Consider the following 18,474-nt stretch of genomic DNA (forward strand, 5'->3'; position numbering starts at 1 on the left):
GTTAGCCTTCCATTTATAGTTAGGAGTGACCTTCAATTGTTTTAGATATCTCCATAATCGTTTACGTCATAACATTCTCATACATTCCCACAATAAGTGTACGAACCCCCAACAGCAGCAACATGTCAGCGACCGCCACACGACATGTGAAGTCGTCCAACTCGGCGAACATCCTCATGTGCAAACAATGGTGGAAGGTGTGTTGGATGTACGGCGACCAGGAGAAGTACTACAGACAGCTTTATGGCAAACGGAAACTCAACAACATAAACACAACATTCCTAAACTTCGATGAAGCAGACACCAAAAGGCCGGGCGCACAGATCACAGAACTAACGGATGATTTCTTTGAAGATAATTGTTCACAAATAGAGCCCGCGCCAGACGAAGTAGACGCACCAAGAGATACACCTTTTGGAGCGGAAGCCGACGCTGTGTACGGCTTCGATTACCAAACTAAGTGGCAGAAAGACCAAAGAAGACAACCCATACAACAAAGTTACGATGAATACATGAACACTACAGATCTAGACAAAATATTAAATACAAATCTCAACGCGGATAGTATTAAGAGTATGTTAGAAAACGGTCTACCTCAAAGATCTAAAATTATTGATGCAAGAGAAGAAGTGATAAGGAATGGGAATACAGTGGGGAAGAACTCTAGGACAGTTTGTAGGACGAAAAAGGGTGCGTTAGTTACTGAGGAAACTGAGATCTCAACTGATGGTAGGACTTTAGCAAACCTCAAGTTTCAGAGGTCTACAGTGAAGACAGGTCCCAATAAAGTGAAAGAAGTGCTTCAGCCGGTGAAGGAGGACACAGTGTTGGATGAGTGCTCGCGGAAGAAGTGCATCGGCGACAGGCTGACGACGACCACCACCACGCTGGTGACCGTCACGCAGACCTCCATGACTTCGTGCAATGAGTGAGTATTATATGATAACTATTTATTTTATTATCCCACATTTCCTAAGTGCGTTTTCAACTCTATATGCACGCGAATCGTCAGCATCGGTTATAGAAACGAATTTCATACTAGTACATGAGACACGATATAAAACTCATACAAGTTCATGGGCAGTATCTGAAGCTACTTCCTTTTATTGGCAATTTGCTGGGTAATCTAATATCATCACTGACACCTACGCATTAAAGTATAATTTCTCCCACGGTGTATTTTGCCACAAAGCCCCGTTCTGATGGTACCGGCGCAGGCGCAGCCGCACGCAGTTCCGGTAATGACGTTATTGGAATCCGCCATGATTGCGGTCTCGTGGTTTTGGGACATGGCAGGGACGATGGGACTATACGGTTTCATGGAAATAATTATGGCAAAGGTATTAAAATTTAAGTCTCTAAAAAATGTGGACATTTTATACAACCGGCTGGCATAAAATCATTAGGGTTCATCCTACATCAAATATTAAAAACAATTCAGTAGCTGATTTTATAACTAGCGTGTAATAATAAAACCTACGCCAATTAGCATAAAATCTTGACAAAGACGTAGGTAACTTTATTTATATTATCACATACCACAAAGTAAAAGCCAATAAAAAGCCGCCATCTTGAAATTGACAGCCCGCCATAAAATGAGTTGCCACGTAAAAAAAGATAATTCCATTCAATAAAACAGTAGATTGATATCGTAAGATTTATTACTGCGCGGGGCCGATTTAAAACGAACAATGTAATCCAATGCCCCTTAATGTGAACGTTTACTACATGCTGTAGTGTTGCCCTGTAATCGAGGTAATACCTTGAAATCTAATTTAGCGGATCTTTCTTTATAATACTTTAATGACGGTGAATTATGAAAAAGAAACCTGTACAGCAGTCCTACATTTCTTGAGCTATCAACGTGGAGCTGTAGCTGCTGTGCACCGTTGAAGCACATTTTATTTCACACAGGTAGATACAATTTGTAAATGAAACAACAGTAAAGTAAATCACTAAAAATTCTCACGCTCAGAGAGATAACCGAAAAACAAAACAATAAAATAAAAGAAATTACTTATAAAATATTTTAACACTGCCGCATATTTTGGTAACTTGGCAGAATACGGATTACTTTTGCGGTCGCGCCAAAAAATGTTAAAACAAAAAGCAAGATGGCGGAGTATGGGAGATGTTATCTGTGGCTACCGTTTACAAGGGCTCTCGTGTCCCTTGTAGTCGTGTACCGACGACACGAGTGATCGATGACTCCTTGTGGACCGTTTTTATTAAACGCTGTCAACTGACCGTAGTTTATTTGTTACCTCACACCTAATGTGATAACATAGTCGTTGAGCTTGTAAAGGGAAGATAAACTGTGTCAATGTTTTTTATTCATTTGAAATCGGAACACGATTCTGACTTCAATGTGAAACAAGCTTCGCGACAAATTCTGTGGAATGAAACGTGTGTTTCACATGAAATTGGAACAACAACCTGATCTACATATAATAATTTCTCGATGCAGTTTTTGTTGTATATCAGAATGTATAGTAAATAAATCTGCCAACAAAACAGGCTTCCGACGTAATACGGTCTCTCTTTACAACATCCTTCCTTAACGACTCACGACGCTGTGTAATTATAAAGCCAGTCACAAAATTGCTGATATTACCTATTACGTATCTACTTAGGTAAGATTAACATAAGACTAGTTGGCATCTAGTTGTGGGTCCGTAATGTTAGGAAATCATATGGGGAGTGAAGCAAACAGTCGTCGCGCGTCGTCCTCATCAACTACATATAAAATTGTGGGTTACGCAGAGAAAACTTGTAATTTCTCATGGAGACATGTACGAATTGCAATATGTATTGATATTTAACAGAATATTATGTAGATTAAAAAGCTATGAACTGTCATTATGATTGTAGTGGCAGGATGTCGAAACTAGATTACTGTAAATCAAAACTTATACTAATGATAATGAAAGACAAGAAATACAGGCACGTCTTTATATAGTTTTATTTTTAAATTTTTGTACGGATTTCATGTCATTAATCTGTTTGCCAATCATATTCAGGTTTGATCTTGCTGTGATGCTGGCTTTAAACTGTTACTGTTGTAGTGTTGAATGTGACACTCCATGCTCTCACCTACAATACATGTCTATATCGTTCTAGTTGTAAATTAATGAAATAGAATATTAAGAATTTCATATACTTAATGAATAATGTAAAGATTTTTTTAATTTTGAACACTAGGTATAACTTATCGTTTAAAAATAGACAATATTTTAGAAAACACAGATAATGATATGCACCCACATTTAAATCAATAAATACCTACGTTTAAATATACATAATGCATGAAAACTTATAATAATCGAATATAAATCATGTATCTTTCTCACTTCGAGCCAGCGGGGGGCGAGTGACGCCACGGTGTTATGTATGTATGGGAGTGTAACGGAATAATATGGGAACGGAAGATGTACTACTTAAATTGCATTTTTTAATGTTTTAATATATTTTGTGAATATTAATTTTCAGAAAATAGTGTTCGATCTGATCTTTTAATGTGTTATACGAGCAATGGGGCAGCCTACTTGTAATAACCAAGTAATACCAAGATCATATTACAAAAAATAAGTCGACTGCAGCAAAATATCTTCTAATGTTCTATTACACATGTCATTAAAATCATTAACCACTATGCTTATATTACCACATACATGAAGCTAAGGAAGTGTGTAGGGTTTGTAGTATGATAGTGCTCTGTATTTTCTGAAATCATCATTAATTTTAATATGTATAAAATTATGTAAAAGTGCCAGTTCGGCATTTATTTTGGGTAACACTTAAGGATATGCCCTACAAAGCCAATTAAACGTTTTCCCAGAGTAGTTAGCCACAGTATTATAAATCCTATAGCTATAATATAAGACGAGCGTTTTGCTAAAGACCTAGAACAATTTTCTAATCTCCTGGCTCGACCTGGTCCACCAATCGAAGGAACAGTTAGATGAAGATGAACTGTTTCAGTTGCACACTATCAGCACAAACCTGGAGTTATTTATTACCATCGAAGGTGTCGAATTTTGATACCACGGAGAAGACGACACAGCCAGGCTGTCTCCAAGGTGAGGATGTAGGTAGATAAGACAAGACTGGGACCAAGGATTTATGAGACACTTGATATTGGAACAGCGATCCGAAATATTAATGAGGGAAGATACCATCAGACTGTCTAGTCGCCATACACTTGAGATATATCTTGGTGATGTACAGGCTCCTAGCACATCAAACTTTATATTGTCAATAGATTTAGAACTTTACTGATTTATGATAAAGTTCAATCTACCAAACAAAGGATTGCTGATTACAATTTATATTAAACTACATACGTGTGACTGTATATTTGATCCTCCTCTACAATAGTGAGAGGCTATATCTCAAATTTTCAGCACAATCGGTATCACAATCCCAACAATATATCGTTTCGTGCTGCGTCGTAATAAATCCGCTATGGCAGCGCACGCGCATGATTTAGTGCGCGCACAACTCCAAGGAAATTGGAAATCTGCCACGGTCCGGCCATTAATTAATACGCATAGATATTATAATAACCGTCGGTTCAACACGTGGGGATTAATTGATAGTGAATATTAATTGATGATCGCCAATTGCTCGGTTTGATATGCACGCGACTGTGGTACATACGGTCTGCGGTCATTGACTGGCCCTACATACTACACTTTTATACGAGTGTGTGATTGGTGCATTAGCGTAACGAATGGCTGTAAAACAATATGTCGATGACTTGGATTCCACGAAATTGTATGATATAAAATTATTAATCTGGTTCTCTTCAAAAACCGTGTTTGTAAACGCACCCATGACAAACAAAATTTTTACGTGCAGACCAAACGTTAATTTTTCTAAACGTATTTAATCTCCAACTAAACTTATTTCCAACCTTATCCTATATTATTATAAAGTTACAATTTCCTCTCCACCCAGAATCCATTGAATTTCACCTTTATGCTGGTAGCCAAGAATGCAGAATGCATTAAATAGGTCCTCAATCAATTAAACCTGGCTCCGTTAGAAACTAGCGCCGCATGGCAGGATGTTGGGAAAGCTGAGAGAGTATAAACATACAATGTAATCGGTAAAGATGTACAAGATGTACCTACAGGCATAATACCAGTATATTTTGATGGTACTGAAACATCTTTGGTACCTATATAATTTTTTATCATCATCAATGCCTTTAGATTTGGCTGTCCTCTTTTGGCTGTGTTTGAGTAACATCTTCCATGGCACCTCATAACACATCATGATCCTTTCTTCCTTATTTCTTCCATTCTATGTCTTCTGCATTCAACCGCCTCCAGCTACCTTCATAGGGTCATCGGTCCGGAAGTAATTTGTTCCTCAATGGTTCGAAAAACAATCCCATCCCAAATTGAACTGTTTGACCATATACGTTATTGTCACCTCCACAATTCCGTGACCCAACCGTTTAACTAGTCACACTGACTCTCCTGATTTCACATCTACGCACCAACTCGACTCAGCTCCCAATGTTTGTTCACACACATTTCTTATCTCCCCTCCCTCTCACACTTAGGGTGTCAGAAAGGGACAGAGATGTAAAATTTCTCAGTAGCCCGATATGTTTGTGGTGCGCTTGACATGACGTTGGCTTTACTAATTATTTACCGACAGGTGCTGGCCAGTCAGGAATGGTAAGTGGCAGCGTTTTACCATAATATTATGATGTAACGATACTACGGCTGGACGGTCGCGTGGCCATTTTATTTCTGATCCCTTTAGATATACTGCAGCTGTTCAGGGAATTGAGACCTTTTAGGTTATTGCCATTGGTGTAAAAAATGTGGAACAGTTACTGTAACTGACAAATACGAGAACACAGCCAGCTTGTTACTTAAAGAAATGTGTTATGTATTTCCATTATTGTTAATGAGTTCATTCTCTTCTGGCCAAACAAAAAAAAAACACAAGTCAATAAACCCAGACATATGTTTTATTCAGAATCCAGAATCATTATCAAGTAGACATTAACATCAACTGCAGTGATTGAGTCTTCCTTAGTCACGAACATTGGAGAGACCTCCCATAATCCAATGGCCACAATGTTCCACTAATTAGCAGCATTGCATAGCACTTGATGTCTAAGTAGACCTATCTGGGCTGTATCTATTCCAGCCTCCAAATCTATAAATAGCTGGAGATAATTAGGTACCGTGTATGGCGAGGTACAAGCCGTGGTCCGTGGTGCGAGCCCTGCTCATTATATCCGTGCTAATGAGTACATAGGATTACCCGGCGATGGGCAGTGAGCTCACTTATTGTACAAACTGTGGAGTGTGGAGAAAGCTACGGTGGTCAAAGTTTTGGAGAAAAATAATCGAAGAAAAATTGGTAATAAAAGCCATTGTATAGAACAAGAAATACTAAACATTGCTATTACTACTACAGACAAGGATACTAAAATTAAAACACCTCAAGCAACTAATAACGCTGCTCCATAAAACCTTCTTGTCGATAAGTAAAGAGTACCTGATATCTTCCTGCTCCGCTCACAATTGGCTCGAGCCGACTCGAGCACGGCTCACAACTGCTCGATAATTAGTCGAAACGAGCTTTGGTTTATAACGCACCTGTAGCTTTAGATACGGGCCAGTTCTGATGCGGGCGCGCTCCCATTTTGGTTTTGTTTGTTATTAGAAGATAATATTTTTCATTCTTGTTCATTTATCCGAAGTATCTTATTTGTCATAATCTATTTGGCTTCCTTGTTAATTTTACAGTCCTTTAAGTCTTCATTAAAATTCCATTCATATTTACCTTTATCTTTGGGACATGAAACCACCAAAATTCTTGCTCGCATCAAAATGTTATTTCTTCATCAAATTAAAACATATTGAAACACATTATCTATGTAATACAAGCGCTACCACCCACGTAATTGTTAACGGCCGCAGTTATATTACTGCTGCGTATATTTCCACCCAAATTGGTAAGCACGCACTCCCGCGGGCCATAACCGGGTCCAGCATTACCGGCGGGTCACTGCGACCCGTGGCTTGTGTCTATGTACCTATCTAGTATAATAACAGTGTCCACTACTCTAAGCGGCTGAAGGCGGACTCATAATATTATTAAACTTAGCTATAGGCAATTATGCCAGGACTATACTTCCTACAACATACAACATTACATCTTAATATCATGATTGAACTACAAATATTTTTATCTTAACATGAGATCTTTCAAAGTTATTGGTAAGTTGCGTTCATTGACAATCGCTACCTATTTCTGTACAGTTTGATTGACTGACATCTAATCAGTTGGTTGTTGCTTAAGTTTTATCAATTGGACCCTGTGCCAATAGTGTAATTGATATAAATGTCTGGAGATTGACAAACATTGACATTACGGTTTCATTTTGGCCTGCTTCCATTAAGCTTGGCAATTCTCCTGTACATATGAAAAGTAAGTAACACACATACCTACTAATTACCGTCAAATGATCGAGGCGACATAGAAACTAGTAAATCAAAGGGAACTAGTTACTGCTAATTGACGTGTGCGCGTCAGGACAGTCGTATTTGTGGTGTGCGCCTAATAAGCCATTGAATCAAACCTGGATACGTTCAGAGACTTAGTTCCCATGATCACGCTCGGACCGGAGGGCGGAGAGCTGCAAGTGATTATAAGTGTAGTAATGAGTTTGTGTTAGTTAACAATTACCAGGAAGCTGAGAAATGTCTAGTGCCGGTTTGCTGGTCTTTTGATCTTGGATCCTGTTCAACACGTATAAATTATAATTGTAAAATTCTACACAAATACAGCCACAACACAAACAGCTTCTACTATCTACTCGTAAAGTGAGATTATAATAGGAATACCTATATAGTAAAGAAAACAAAACCCACAGCATGATGAAGTTTAGATATTGATCACACAGACGCTGTAACAGATCTGTCGATAGAAATGGAAATATCGGAAGCAGAAGACAGACCACACAGAGATCTAAATAACAAAATCAAAACAATCAAACAAGACAAGCAGACAGATGATCTCAATTAATCTCATACAATAAGACCTGAACATAATGCATCAGCTGTGTGATGAACAGTAGATGTCATTAATCACCACGCGCTCACCGGTGATTAAATTAAATGTCTCAAGATTAAAAACGTTTAATGGGTACCTAAGGTCAGCCATGATGATCATGATATGGGTACACCCACGTGCGCTACTTGAGCGATGCCGTGTCTTAAATTAATTACTATTGCTATTGCTGTTAATTGCTCTCTAATGACTTCTGAAGCTGATGGATATTTATAACCTTTTAATTTACTACCTTCTTTGACATCATCTTTTCAGTAATTTGTCATTTCTTTTTGTGAATCACATGAAATTGCATGTTTATATCTAATTGAAGAGCTTTTAATTAAGTGTATAGCTATGTTGGTCTGATAGGTTTCTGTTTTTAAGATAATTTCTTAAGTTTTCTTAGAACTAGATAAAATTTTTAGTTTTTTTTTTGAGATTCTGAAAAATACAACACGGGTCTTTTCAAGGTCAGAGTAAATGGGTACTTTCTAAGTCTGTGTGCTCCATCTTCGGCCACATCTTCGCTTCGCCGTCCTGGCAGTAAGCGGGTTGACAGCCAAACGCAGACTTGTCAACGTTAAAAAAATCTCAATGGTAGTATAAAGTTTTAAGTTTCCAAAGGCCGGTGTGTTTATAAAATTTAGACCTTTCTAAAATCTGGGTTTCTTAACTTCATGGGTACTTACGTGAATGTGTGACATAAAATCAGTTCCAAGAAAATGTTAATTATGGTGGGCATGCAAAGCAGCTCGTTATGAGTTTCCTGTGCATGAAGTTATGTATGGGAATGAATGAAGCGGTTGTTGGCTGAAACTATAAATACCTATATTTCTTACGTTTAGTAAGTACTCGAAGTTAATGGAACGCGCCCTTACCTTTGTAGGTATACATTTATCCAGCGTTATCTGTGAGTGTTTCATCCCCCAATTAAAATTGTCTAGTGAGAGGTCATATAGTACGCTAATCTTCAGCTCTTCTCATTCAACCACGGTTTATTGAAATTTCAAACAGCGTTCAATTTGCACTTAAACAGTAACTCCTTTACTTGTTGCTAACATTACAACTACTACAGTCCGCCTCGTTGGCTGATTGGTCTGACTGACTAACTGTTGCCAACTGAGAGGACCTGGGTCAGGTTAATTGAGATGTTCAGTTTACAAAAAAAAAACTGGAATTTCTAATGTATTTTAGGCTGCATAAGATATGAATGTCTATGTTTATGGATACTTGGTCCATTGTAAATTGTCCAAGGTGTAAATATTTCCAGGATTAAATTCCTCCATGTCTATTGTCTAGTTAGCTCCCGTAAAACTGGCTCACCTAGCAACGACCAGTTATGAAACTAGTTATTTTTGAGTTATTTTAGGAAACAGTTAAGATCTGCTATGACAGATAGCAGTTACACTAACCACATGATAACGTGACGTTACTCGTTCAAAACTATTGTGTGGTAGTCATCTCTTAACCGGATCTGCACTTAGAACACACATAGAACGTTGAATTTGGGATTTTTTGACGAAAACTGAAGACAAGCTTAAAGAAAACGTTACCTTTTTATATTTGGTGGGCCGACGTTTGCATAGACTAATATATATAGAACGTTTGGCCACTATCTCGCAGTGGTAAGGGATGATGCGGCCTACGATGGAGCACGTCTACCTGGATATAAAAGCTTAGGTAATTAATTTGCTTAATAAGCTTTGCCTATTTACTTAATAGTCACTTACCATTAGCTTTCTAAGTATTTTAATGATCATTGGAACATGGGAAATCTGTAAATCTAATCAACGTAACTCTCTAACTCATTACTATATAGATAGTGGTTAATAAATAATAGAAAATGTTAATGAATAATAAAATGTATTTGGAACAAAAACACATAATTATACAGTCAAGATTGACGCCATGACAATGGTAAAAGTTAGCAAACTGCCTGTGGCACAACTATCAACGTCTTTCCTAACGAATAAATTATTAGAACATAATACATACTCATATTTAGCTAGAAATTATTTTCACATTACATTTACAAGTAGACTTGTGTTCATGAACATCTAAAATCATAATACATACCGTGGTAGATCTTTTTAATATTATAGTCGGGAAAGTTTGTGAGTTTGTGTATATGTTTGTTACAAAATCACATCAAAACGACTGAATGAAAGTTGAGGAAATTTGGAACATGGGTAGATTATGATAGTTTTTATACCACAGGAACGCAAGTGAAGCTGCTAACAGAAGCTAGTATTACTCACGTATATGTAGAATTTATTTAAATGTTGATGGGCCGGAGAGAGTTGAGATGCTGCTTTCTATTATGTACTCGGATCGAGATACGTAACGCCACATCTCATGTACCGATCTTATGTACGATAACGCCAAATATGGATTCTATAATGGCGCGGCGGAGTAAATAACTGATTTGAGAAAGTCAATAGTCAATATTGGATCATTTAGAAGGATAGTTAGTCTAGTGGTTGGTAACTATACTATTATTCCAGTTTAATATAGTGTAAGATAAGAATCTCTATGTATTGTAATTTGCTATCAGAACTGGAGCAAACATGGAGTCTACTATTGTTTTATTGTCTAAAACCAAGAACACGTAATTTAGTTACAAAACATGTATATTTCTCTGAGACATTACATTCAGTCTCCTACCTGCACCAATTTCCTAGCCACTTATCCAAAAAAAAGAGTAATTTAAAAACCCATGGAACCCTCCGGCAGTCGGGCCACATCCTCGGTGACCCACCATTACCGGCCCAAACTAGTTTGTTTAGAGCCGACCTCTTTTGTTTTACACCATATTATGCTCACATACCTGTGGAGTATCTTATCTACATAGTGGCCGTTTTGTTAACAAACTGGAGGGTTTACTATCCAATGGTTAATGTTTTTAATAGTTTGGTTATAAATAAAACTGTAAGTGTTTAAGTTCGAACACGTTCAGACGGAGATATAAATATGACACTCTGTTAATTCTAAAAGCTTTCAATTAACACTCATCTCTGCCACAATGGACGATTAACAATTAGCAACGAGACAATTACTCCTATACAGCGATGCAACACAATTATAATCCTTTCTTGTGAGACGCTAGTTGCTCGCATTAAACATATGAATTCCTTTAAGAATCCACTTTCGCAGACTCTGATGAAGTCATAAACTTTGTATATCAATAACGTCACAAGAACATAAAAATACCGAAATTTCGCGTTATGGTGTACGAAACTGGCGATAATGAACACATTCGTATGATAACACTCTCGCAGTGTCCGAATTTATTCACATAATGCATATTATTATCATCATTGGGACGATTACAATCAGTTCGCGACTTCTATACTGTGTCTCGCTCGCAAATTTAGTTGATTTTCTTGTTCCATGCAAATTAAATTAATTATTTGACAAGCACGTTAATTTATTTTATGTCTGTGGTGGGATGTGTCTGCTAATGATTTAGAAAGCAAAGCTTGTTGTCGCTCCTTTTATAACTTGTTGAAGTGGTCATAATTAATGTTGTTTGTGTTGCCTGGAGAAATGTACCGAAATGAGAAGACCCGATTTTAATTGACCAATATTATACGATGTTTCTCCGTCCCATCAAAGCGTTTGAACTTTTTATGGGGATTTTGTTGACTACTACTACATAGAGAGGTCATTTCCTAGCTCTCCTTGAAATGGGACTTATAACGCAATGGTGAAAAGTGCGTTTACATTGTAGCGTGTAAGCGTGATGTTCCACAAGAGACCTCACTTAACTAGCATTCACAATATTTGAGTGAAACAAAAATCAAAAGTGAAAAATTAAGTCACAAAATATCATTCTTAAAAGTTTTTGTCCACTCTCACTTACCGACCTCATATCTCATAACAATATGTCAAGCAGTAGACTTGTATACTAGCTGACTATGTAAATGAGTGTTGATAGTCGTAAACTAGAGCTGACCTCGCCCGGCCGTGACCGCCGCGCGCGACGACCACGCGACGACTGAGTTACGACCCTCACTGTATCAGTAAGTATAGTGAATTTAAACAATAACCCTCGCTTTCCGCGCTGGATTAAACACAGGCTTATCTTTGACAAATTCATTAAAATTGCTATGTGGTGACAGGGAATACATTTGTCCCGTGGTTAAGAGGACTAAGGGATTACCAATTTGAAAGGGACTGGGCAGCAGCCCTATCTGATAAACCATTTGAGTCATTTAATGGTTACTTCACCCTTCAATTCTTAGCAATTATTTTCAGAACAAAATCATAACTAAGGAATAGTTTAAATGTCTCTGAGTATGGCAATTAAACTGTGATCTCCAACTCGCCTGCCAGTGGAGATTATGGCAAACTCCTCATATGTGGAGTAGGTCCATGGACCGGCAGTGGACTATCACGGGCTGCTGACGATGATCACTGACAGTTACACAATAGTCCTCATTGCCACCTATTGTATGGAGCTACGTGAAATTTTCCATCGTAATCTGTGTTATGGAGCTTGGTGACACGTTCAAGGTCACTAATTGTTGTTGGGAGTATTGCTGACGAGATCCATGGTGCTGTTGTTATGTGTAGTTTAGTTGGACGTGTGGCACGGTTGTCATAGCCGTGTGTCTGTCGGGTCGTACTACAAGTATATAAATACTACAAAAAAATAGCAGTAGATAGTGATTCTTTTAGAAGTTTTAAGCCTTTAACAAACTGTTGAAGGCAAATCTTCCACTGACGTAGGTCACCGGTGACCTCATGTTAAGTAATTTGTGAAGACATGAGTACCACGGGTGACGACAAGGAATGCTAATAGGTAACAGCAACCTCTATATTCTGCTTCTATTTTATTTATTTGTCTTATGATTGAGAGCAAAATGGTTTTACATTTGCGGCTAGTTAGGTGAGCTCCCTCGGGTCTGTCGGCAGATGCACGCCCGGGCAGCACGTGCCGGGCCACAGGTCACCACAGACCGCTGGTGAGCTGGTAGTGGATATTCAACTTTGTTACTTTGTCTTAAAGTTAATAGTGTATTGTAGGAACTCCTGCTGTGTGTAGTTTGATCTGCAGGTGTCCGTACAATAGTTACTCTGCTACTTTACAGTTTGCTTTATTTTTGTAACGTGTCTATAGTGTTGATGTCATAACTGTCTTTTTGTAGGATACTAGTACAAGACATGATTTATTTCTTAATTTCTATATAAAATTTTGCAAGTCTGCCCAAGAGGAGACAGATGGGATCACATGTCAGTTGTACAAAATTATCTACAGTCGTCGATCAGAAGTGGAATGGAAATCTTACAATAAATCGACACTTAATTCGGTTCGACCTACATTCTTCGAATGCACCACAAATACCACTTCACCTACTACCGGAACAGGGCAATTTTTTAATACTTTCCTAAGACCTACTATTTGAAACCTTATCTCAGATGGAACGGAACTAAACGAATACCTCAATCAATAAGTTTACGAGTTTAGAAATTGTAAATTTACGAGTGGAGGCTCGGTGAGTCGGTCAAGCGTTTCTAGTTGGTCACAGGGACGGATGTTGCCTACATTTTGGGCAATAAAAAAGTATAAAATGTAGCCCCAAGGCCCAGCCCTTCCTTTGTCTCTGATTGAAGTCCCACTGACGTCCGGAGTCACCCAGCCGTGACGTTGTAAGGCAGGGTCTGTAACGGACTCTAATTCCTTAGTCCATTTTGATCTTAGGAATGATTCCTTTATGGCTACGCTTATAGTATATGTGTCACTAGCTAGTTCAGAATGGTTTAACCCGCTCTGTTAGACTTCTATCGATCGATATCGATCGAAGTATGTATAGTATAGGAAGGAAATATGTATAGGCTATTCTATAGCCTTCCATCATAAAAGCCCTATCCAACACCAAAATAAGTATTCAAATCGGAACAGCAGTTCCGGAGATTAGAGCGTTCAAACAAACTCTTCAGCATTGTACACTAGCATATTAGTTTATTACACTCGTTGTTCATACTAATAAAAGTATGAACAACAAGTGTTAAGAAACTTACAGAATTAAGGACTTTTTCTCCACCTTTATTTTTCAACACATGTAACAAAGCCCTAATGAAGTTCAATTAATCGTAGAGACATGGCAACAAGCAATTTTTGTAATCCCAGGAGGTGGCTCCGAGACCCCATGTGGTAGACCGGAGGAGAACAGGTCCCTAACGAGTAATGACCACATGGTGAAATATATCAATGATATGTTTATTAATCTGCTGACTGTATTTTGTATAAATTAATTTAATATTTTAATAGTTAGCATTCATTTTGTAGTCCTGTGCCACCGACAACAGCAGGACAACCTACACCAATCTCCAATAGAATTTCAATTTTAACCTTTTATAAATAAAGTTGAAAATCTATATTGACTGTTTGGTGTAGCTTGATGTGCACATGGTCCTATTTTCTATAGTTTATGAAGATAACTATGAATGTCGGTGATATATGGCGACTATTATCAAATATGGTAATTTAATAGCGTTAATGTATTGAATATATCACAGGTTTCACGTATGGTCGATGATTGATTGTTATTAACTTATTACTAATACCTTTTTCTAGCGATGATTATATTAAATATTATTCCGAGCAATGACTAATCTGTGGCTTCTTGAAAGTGTTTTTTTTTTTGTGGACTGACAAGTTTACATATAAGTTTATGTCGTAAAAAATCTTCTGTATTAAATACTATTGTGGTACAATTAAGAACTGTGTTTTAATTTAATTAGTGTATGATCAATTTGAATTGTTACTTTTTCGCTAACTTCATGTTTTATTTTGTATTGTTTCAGGTAAGTTGTCCTACTTCAATCCACTATGTAACAAGTTGTGTCCGTAAGTACCTAATAATAATGTAGAAGACTATACATATTTTATGATACTAAATTAACTAAAAGCAACGGTTTATTTACGTAAATATGTAGAGAACAGCTCTACTAGTTTCGAGTCACAGAAGGACTCTTCATCGTAAGCAGCGTACGTCTCGCTCTCTCGTTCTCAATATAAGTGACAATAATAAGAACACACTTAATATCGAAACAATATACCATTAAAAAGGTCATACAATGACGCATCACACAGTAACACGCCCATATCAAGACTCCTGTCTCTTGCCATTCTATTCAGAGGAGTTACAGTCAAAGTGAGAAGTATGATGAATTTAAATCACTATGCATAGTCGAGAGCCGCATTAATATTGATTAGTATGGAATTAGAAATAAAATAAGTTCATGCGTCGGCCCTCGACAGGCGTGATTGATGAACGGGGAAGAGGCGTGGGTCCATTGACACACGTCAGACGATACAACGCCGAGAGATAGACACGGTGATTTATGTTTTACAAGTAAAAGTAGAGCCTATTCATAACAAGCGACTCTTGAGAATACTTGTTGTAAATATAATTTTCATTTCCATTTTACTAAAAGAAAGAGTACGGTACGTACATTAATTAAAAATTTTAGGTTACTTAATTGAAAGGATTTGAATCTATTGAGCACACATTTACCTACCAAAAATTACTACTTGCCTTAGGTACTACAACACTATACAATAATTATATTATCTTACTAAAAGCAACTTTTATATTAATAAAATAAAGATTAATTATTGTTGATTTATCGTGTCGTCTATACAAATGGAAACGCGCCCCCATCGTGAGTGTAGACATACGCAGATAGTATTAAAATTGAACATATTTTTTGTTACATCTGAAATCAATTTATTTTATAATTAGAGGAAATGAGAGATAATGAGTGTTTTTGAATTAGATACAAGCAGAGTTCTAAGTATCTTGATAGGATATTGGATTGCGCTTATTAATTTGTTATAGTAATTAAAGAAGAGAAAAATAGATTCGCATGCCCGAAAAAACATCCGATGAAAGGACTATGAATCAAACGTCAGTTGTAATGTAATTTGGCGAAGAAATTAATTATATTAACGATAGTGATAAATATGAAATTATTACATTACTGGTTTTAACATTGATGCAGCAGCTTCGTGAAAGATGAGAAGCAAAAAACTAGGCACTATTTTGCCATTAAGCCTATACTGCATTCTTACGGTAGCTATAAAATTAGCAGCTAAGTTGTGTCAGGGATACTATTAGCAATTCTTGATGTTCTAAAGTCATCCTGTTTATTTAGAAATTGACATGTAAAAGTATCATCTTGTAACCTATTTGCAAAATTAAATATCATTTACTATTTAAGTTTGTTGATTTAAGTTAATATGAAGATAACATGAAAATAATATTCCCCATAATTTGAACTTATTTACACTTCTACCTTTATTTCTGACGTCTATAATAACCACACCACATGCAATCCACTGCCACAATGTATCGTGTATAACATCGCAGGAAATCCTCCTAAAAAGAGACGACCTCCCCTCCCTCCGCCTCCTTCTTATGAGAATGGGCGCAACGGATGCTGCGCGCACGCAACTGCACTACCACACGATCAGTTTCGTTGCAAATATAGCATGCATTATGTAAATTAGTTTTAAAGATTATGTCTGCAAGAATTTATTGTTAATGGGGACTTAATTAAAACTCATTCATTATATTTAATTATGAAATGAAATAATTGAACTATTGAGGAATTATTGCTGTTTTTGCAAGGACCGGTGGGGGTTTGTATTCGTTGCCCACTGGTCCCCTGTAACTTTTGGCCCATTCGTCCCCTGAAGAAAATTATTTTTTTCTGGAGAGCAAGTACTTACCAATTTTAAAGGGTCAGAGCCCATTCGTCCCCTAAAATTCGTCCCCCAGCATAAAAGCCTATCGACAGGTTATATCTTATTTCGGGCGAAATTTGTCTCTGTCAGCAGTAGTTAAGGCTATGTTGGCAGAGCCAGAAAATTGGAGGGAAGTGGCTTCCTTTTGTGAGACTGTAATGTTTTTTAATAATCTGTTATGATTTATTAAATAATTCCGTTAATAAACTGTTCACAAGTGTACTATGTTAACCGTTTCTTATGTAAAATATAGCTAATTTTATCTCAGGGTACCAATAGACACCTGAATAGGTTCCGAATCTTTAACTTATATTGTATATATATTAGAGGGGACGAATGGGTACCTTAAAAATAATATTTTTAATTAAAATATTAATTGGTCCCCTACCAGGAGACCAATGGGCACCTATATAGGGGCCGAATCTACAACTTTTATGCTGGGGGACGAATTTTAGGGGACGAATGGGCTCTGACCCACCGGTGGCATTTTATCTTTACTGTGTTCAGTTTAATATTTTAATTGCTTTTTGATATTAGTACTTTTATTATAACTTGCCGGGTGATCCGTCTGCTCGATTGCGTCCTGTTGCATAAAACCGACTTATGTTGTGACAGTAAAGTAAAGTAAAGTTGTTACATCACATCATCAACAGCCCGTAAATGGCCACTGCTAACCAAAAGCTTCTTCTCGCACGGAGCATTAATCACCACCCTCGCTCCATACGAGTTGGCAATTTCAGTGATGTTTAAATAATCTCTGAGAGTACATATAACTCGGAAAAAGTCATATTGGTACTGGCCGTCAGCAGGTTTGGGCCCTGCACTACATGAGAAGCGGGTATCTTGAACCTCTGGGCCACCACGCCATTGTGATAAAATTTAGGGTCAGAGCCCATTCGTCCCCTAAAATTCGTCCCCCAGCATAAAAGTTGTAGATTCGGCCCCTATATAGGTGCCCATTGGTCTCCTGGTAGGGGACCAATTAATATTTTAATTAAAAATATTATTTTTAAGGTACCCATTCGTCCCCTCTAATATATATACAATATAAGTTAAAGATTCGGCACCTATTCAGGTGCCTATTGGTACCCTGAGATAAAATTAGCTATATTTTACATAAGAAACGGTTAACATAGTACACTTGTGAACAGTTTATTAACGGAATTAATTTTAATAAATCATAACAGATTATTAAAAAACATTACAGTCTCACAAAAGAAAGCCACTTTCCTCCAATTTTCTGGCTCTGCCAACATAGCCTTAACTACTGCAGACAGAGACAAATTTCGCCCGAAATAAGATATAACCTGTCGATAGGCTTTTATGCTGGGGGACGAATTTTAGGGGACGAATGGGCTCTGACCCTTTAAAATTGGTAAGTACTTGCTCTCCAGAAAAAAATAATTTTCTTCAGGGGACGAATGGGCTCCTCAAAAGTTACAGGGGACCAGTGGGCACAGGGTGCGAATCTTAGGGGACGAATGGGCTCTGACCCAAAATTTACATCACGATTAAATTACAGCAACACTTGTTGTTGTTGTGATCCATGCCTACTTTTGATTGCTTACTCTTCGAGTAGCAATTTGTGAACCTTCCGCATCTCTAGTCCGTGTTTATCACACCCCTCCACTTCC

The 18,474-nt window shown here is 37.4% G+C and overlaps 1 protein-coding gene across 4 annotated transcripts in view; it reads left to right on the forward strand.

The window, feature by feature from the left end:
* The window catches only part of LOC118265723 (protein prickle-like), a 134,585-nt gene that overhangs the window by 12,281 nt on the left and 103,830 nt on the right, over nt 1-18,474 (forward strand). For 3 of the 4 annotated variants that reach the window (XM_050694661.1, XM_035578822.2, XM_050694663.1), the window contains exon 2: nt 116-928. In XM_050694661.1, coding sequence (XP_050550618.1) covers nt 116-928 — 813 coding nt within the window. The remainder of the gene's footprint in view (nt 1-115; nt 929-18,474) is intronic. The other variant, XM_050694662.1, reaches the window with a different exon arrangement.

Source organism: Spodoptera frugiperda, chromosome 7, assembly GCF_023101765.2.
Source record: "Spodoptera frugiperda isolate SF20-4 chromosome 7, AGI-APGP_CSIRO_Sfru_2.0, whole genome shotgun sequence".
NCBI lineage: Eukaryota > Metazoa > Arthropoda > Insecta > Lepidoptera > Noctuidae > Spodoptera > Spodoptera frugiperda.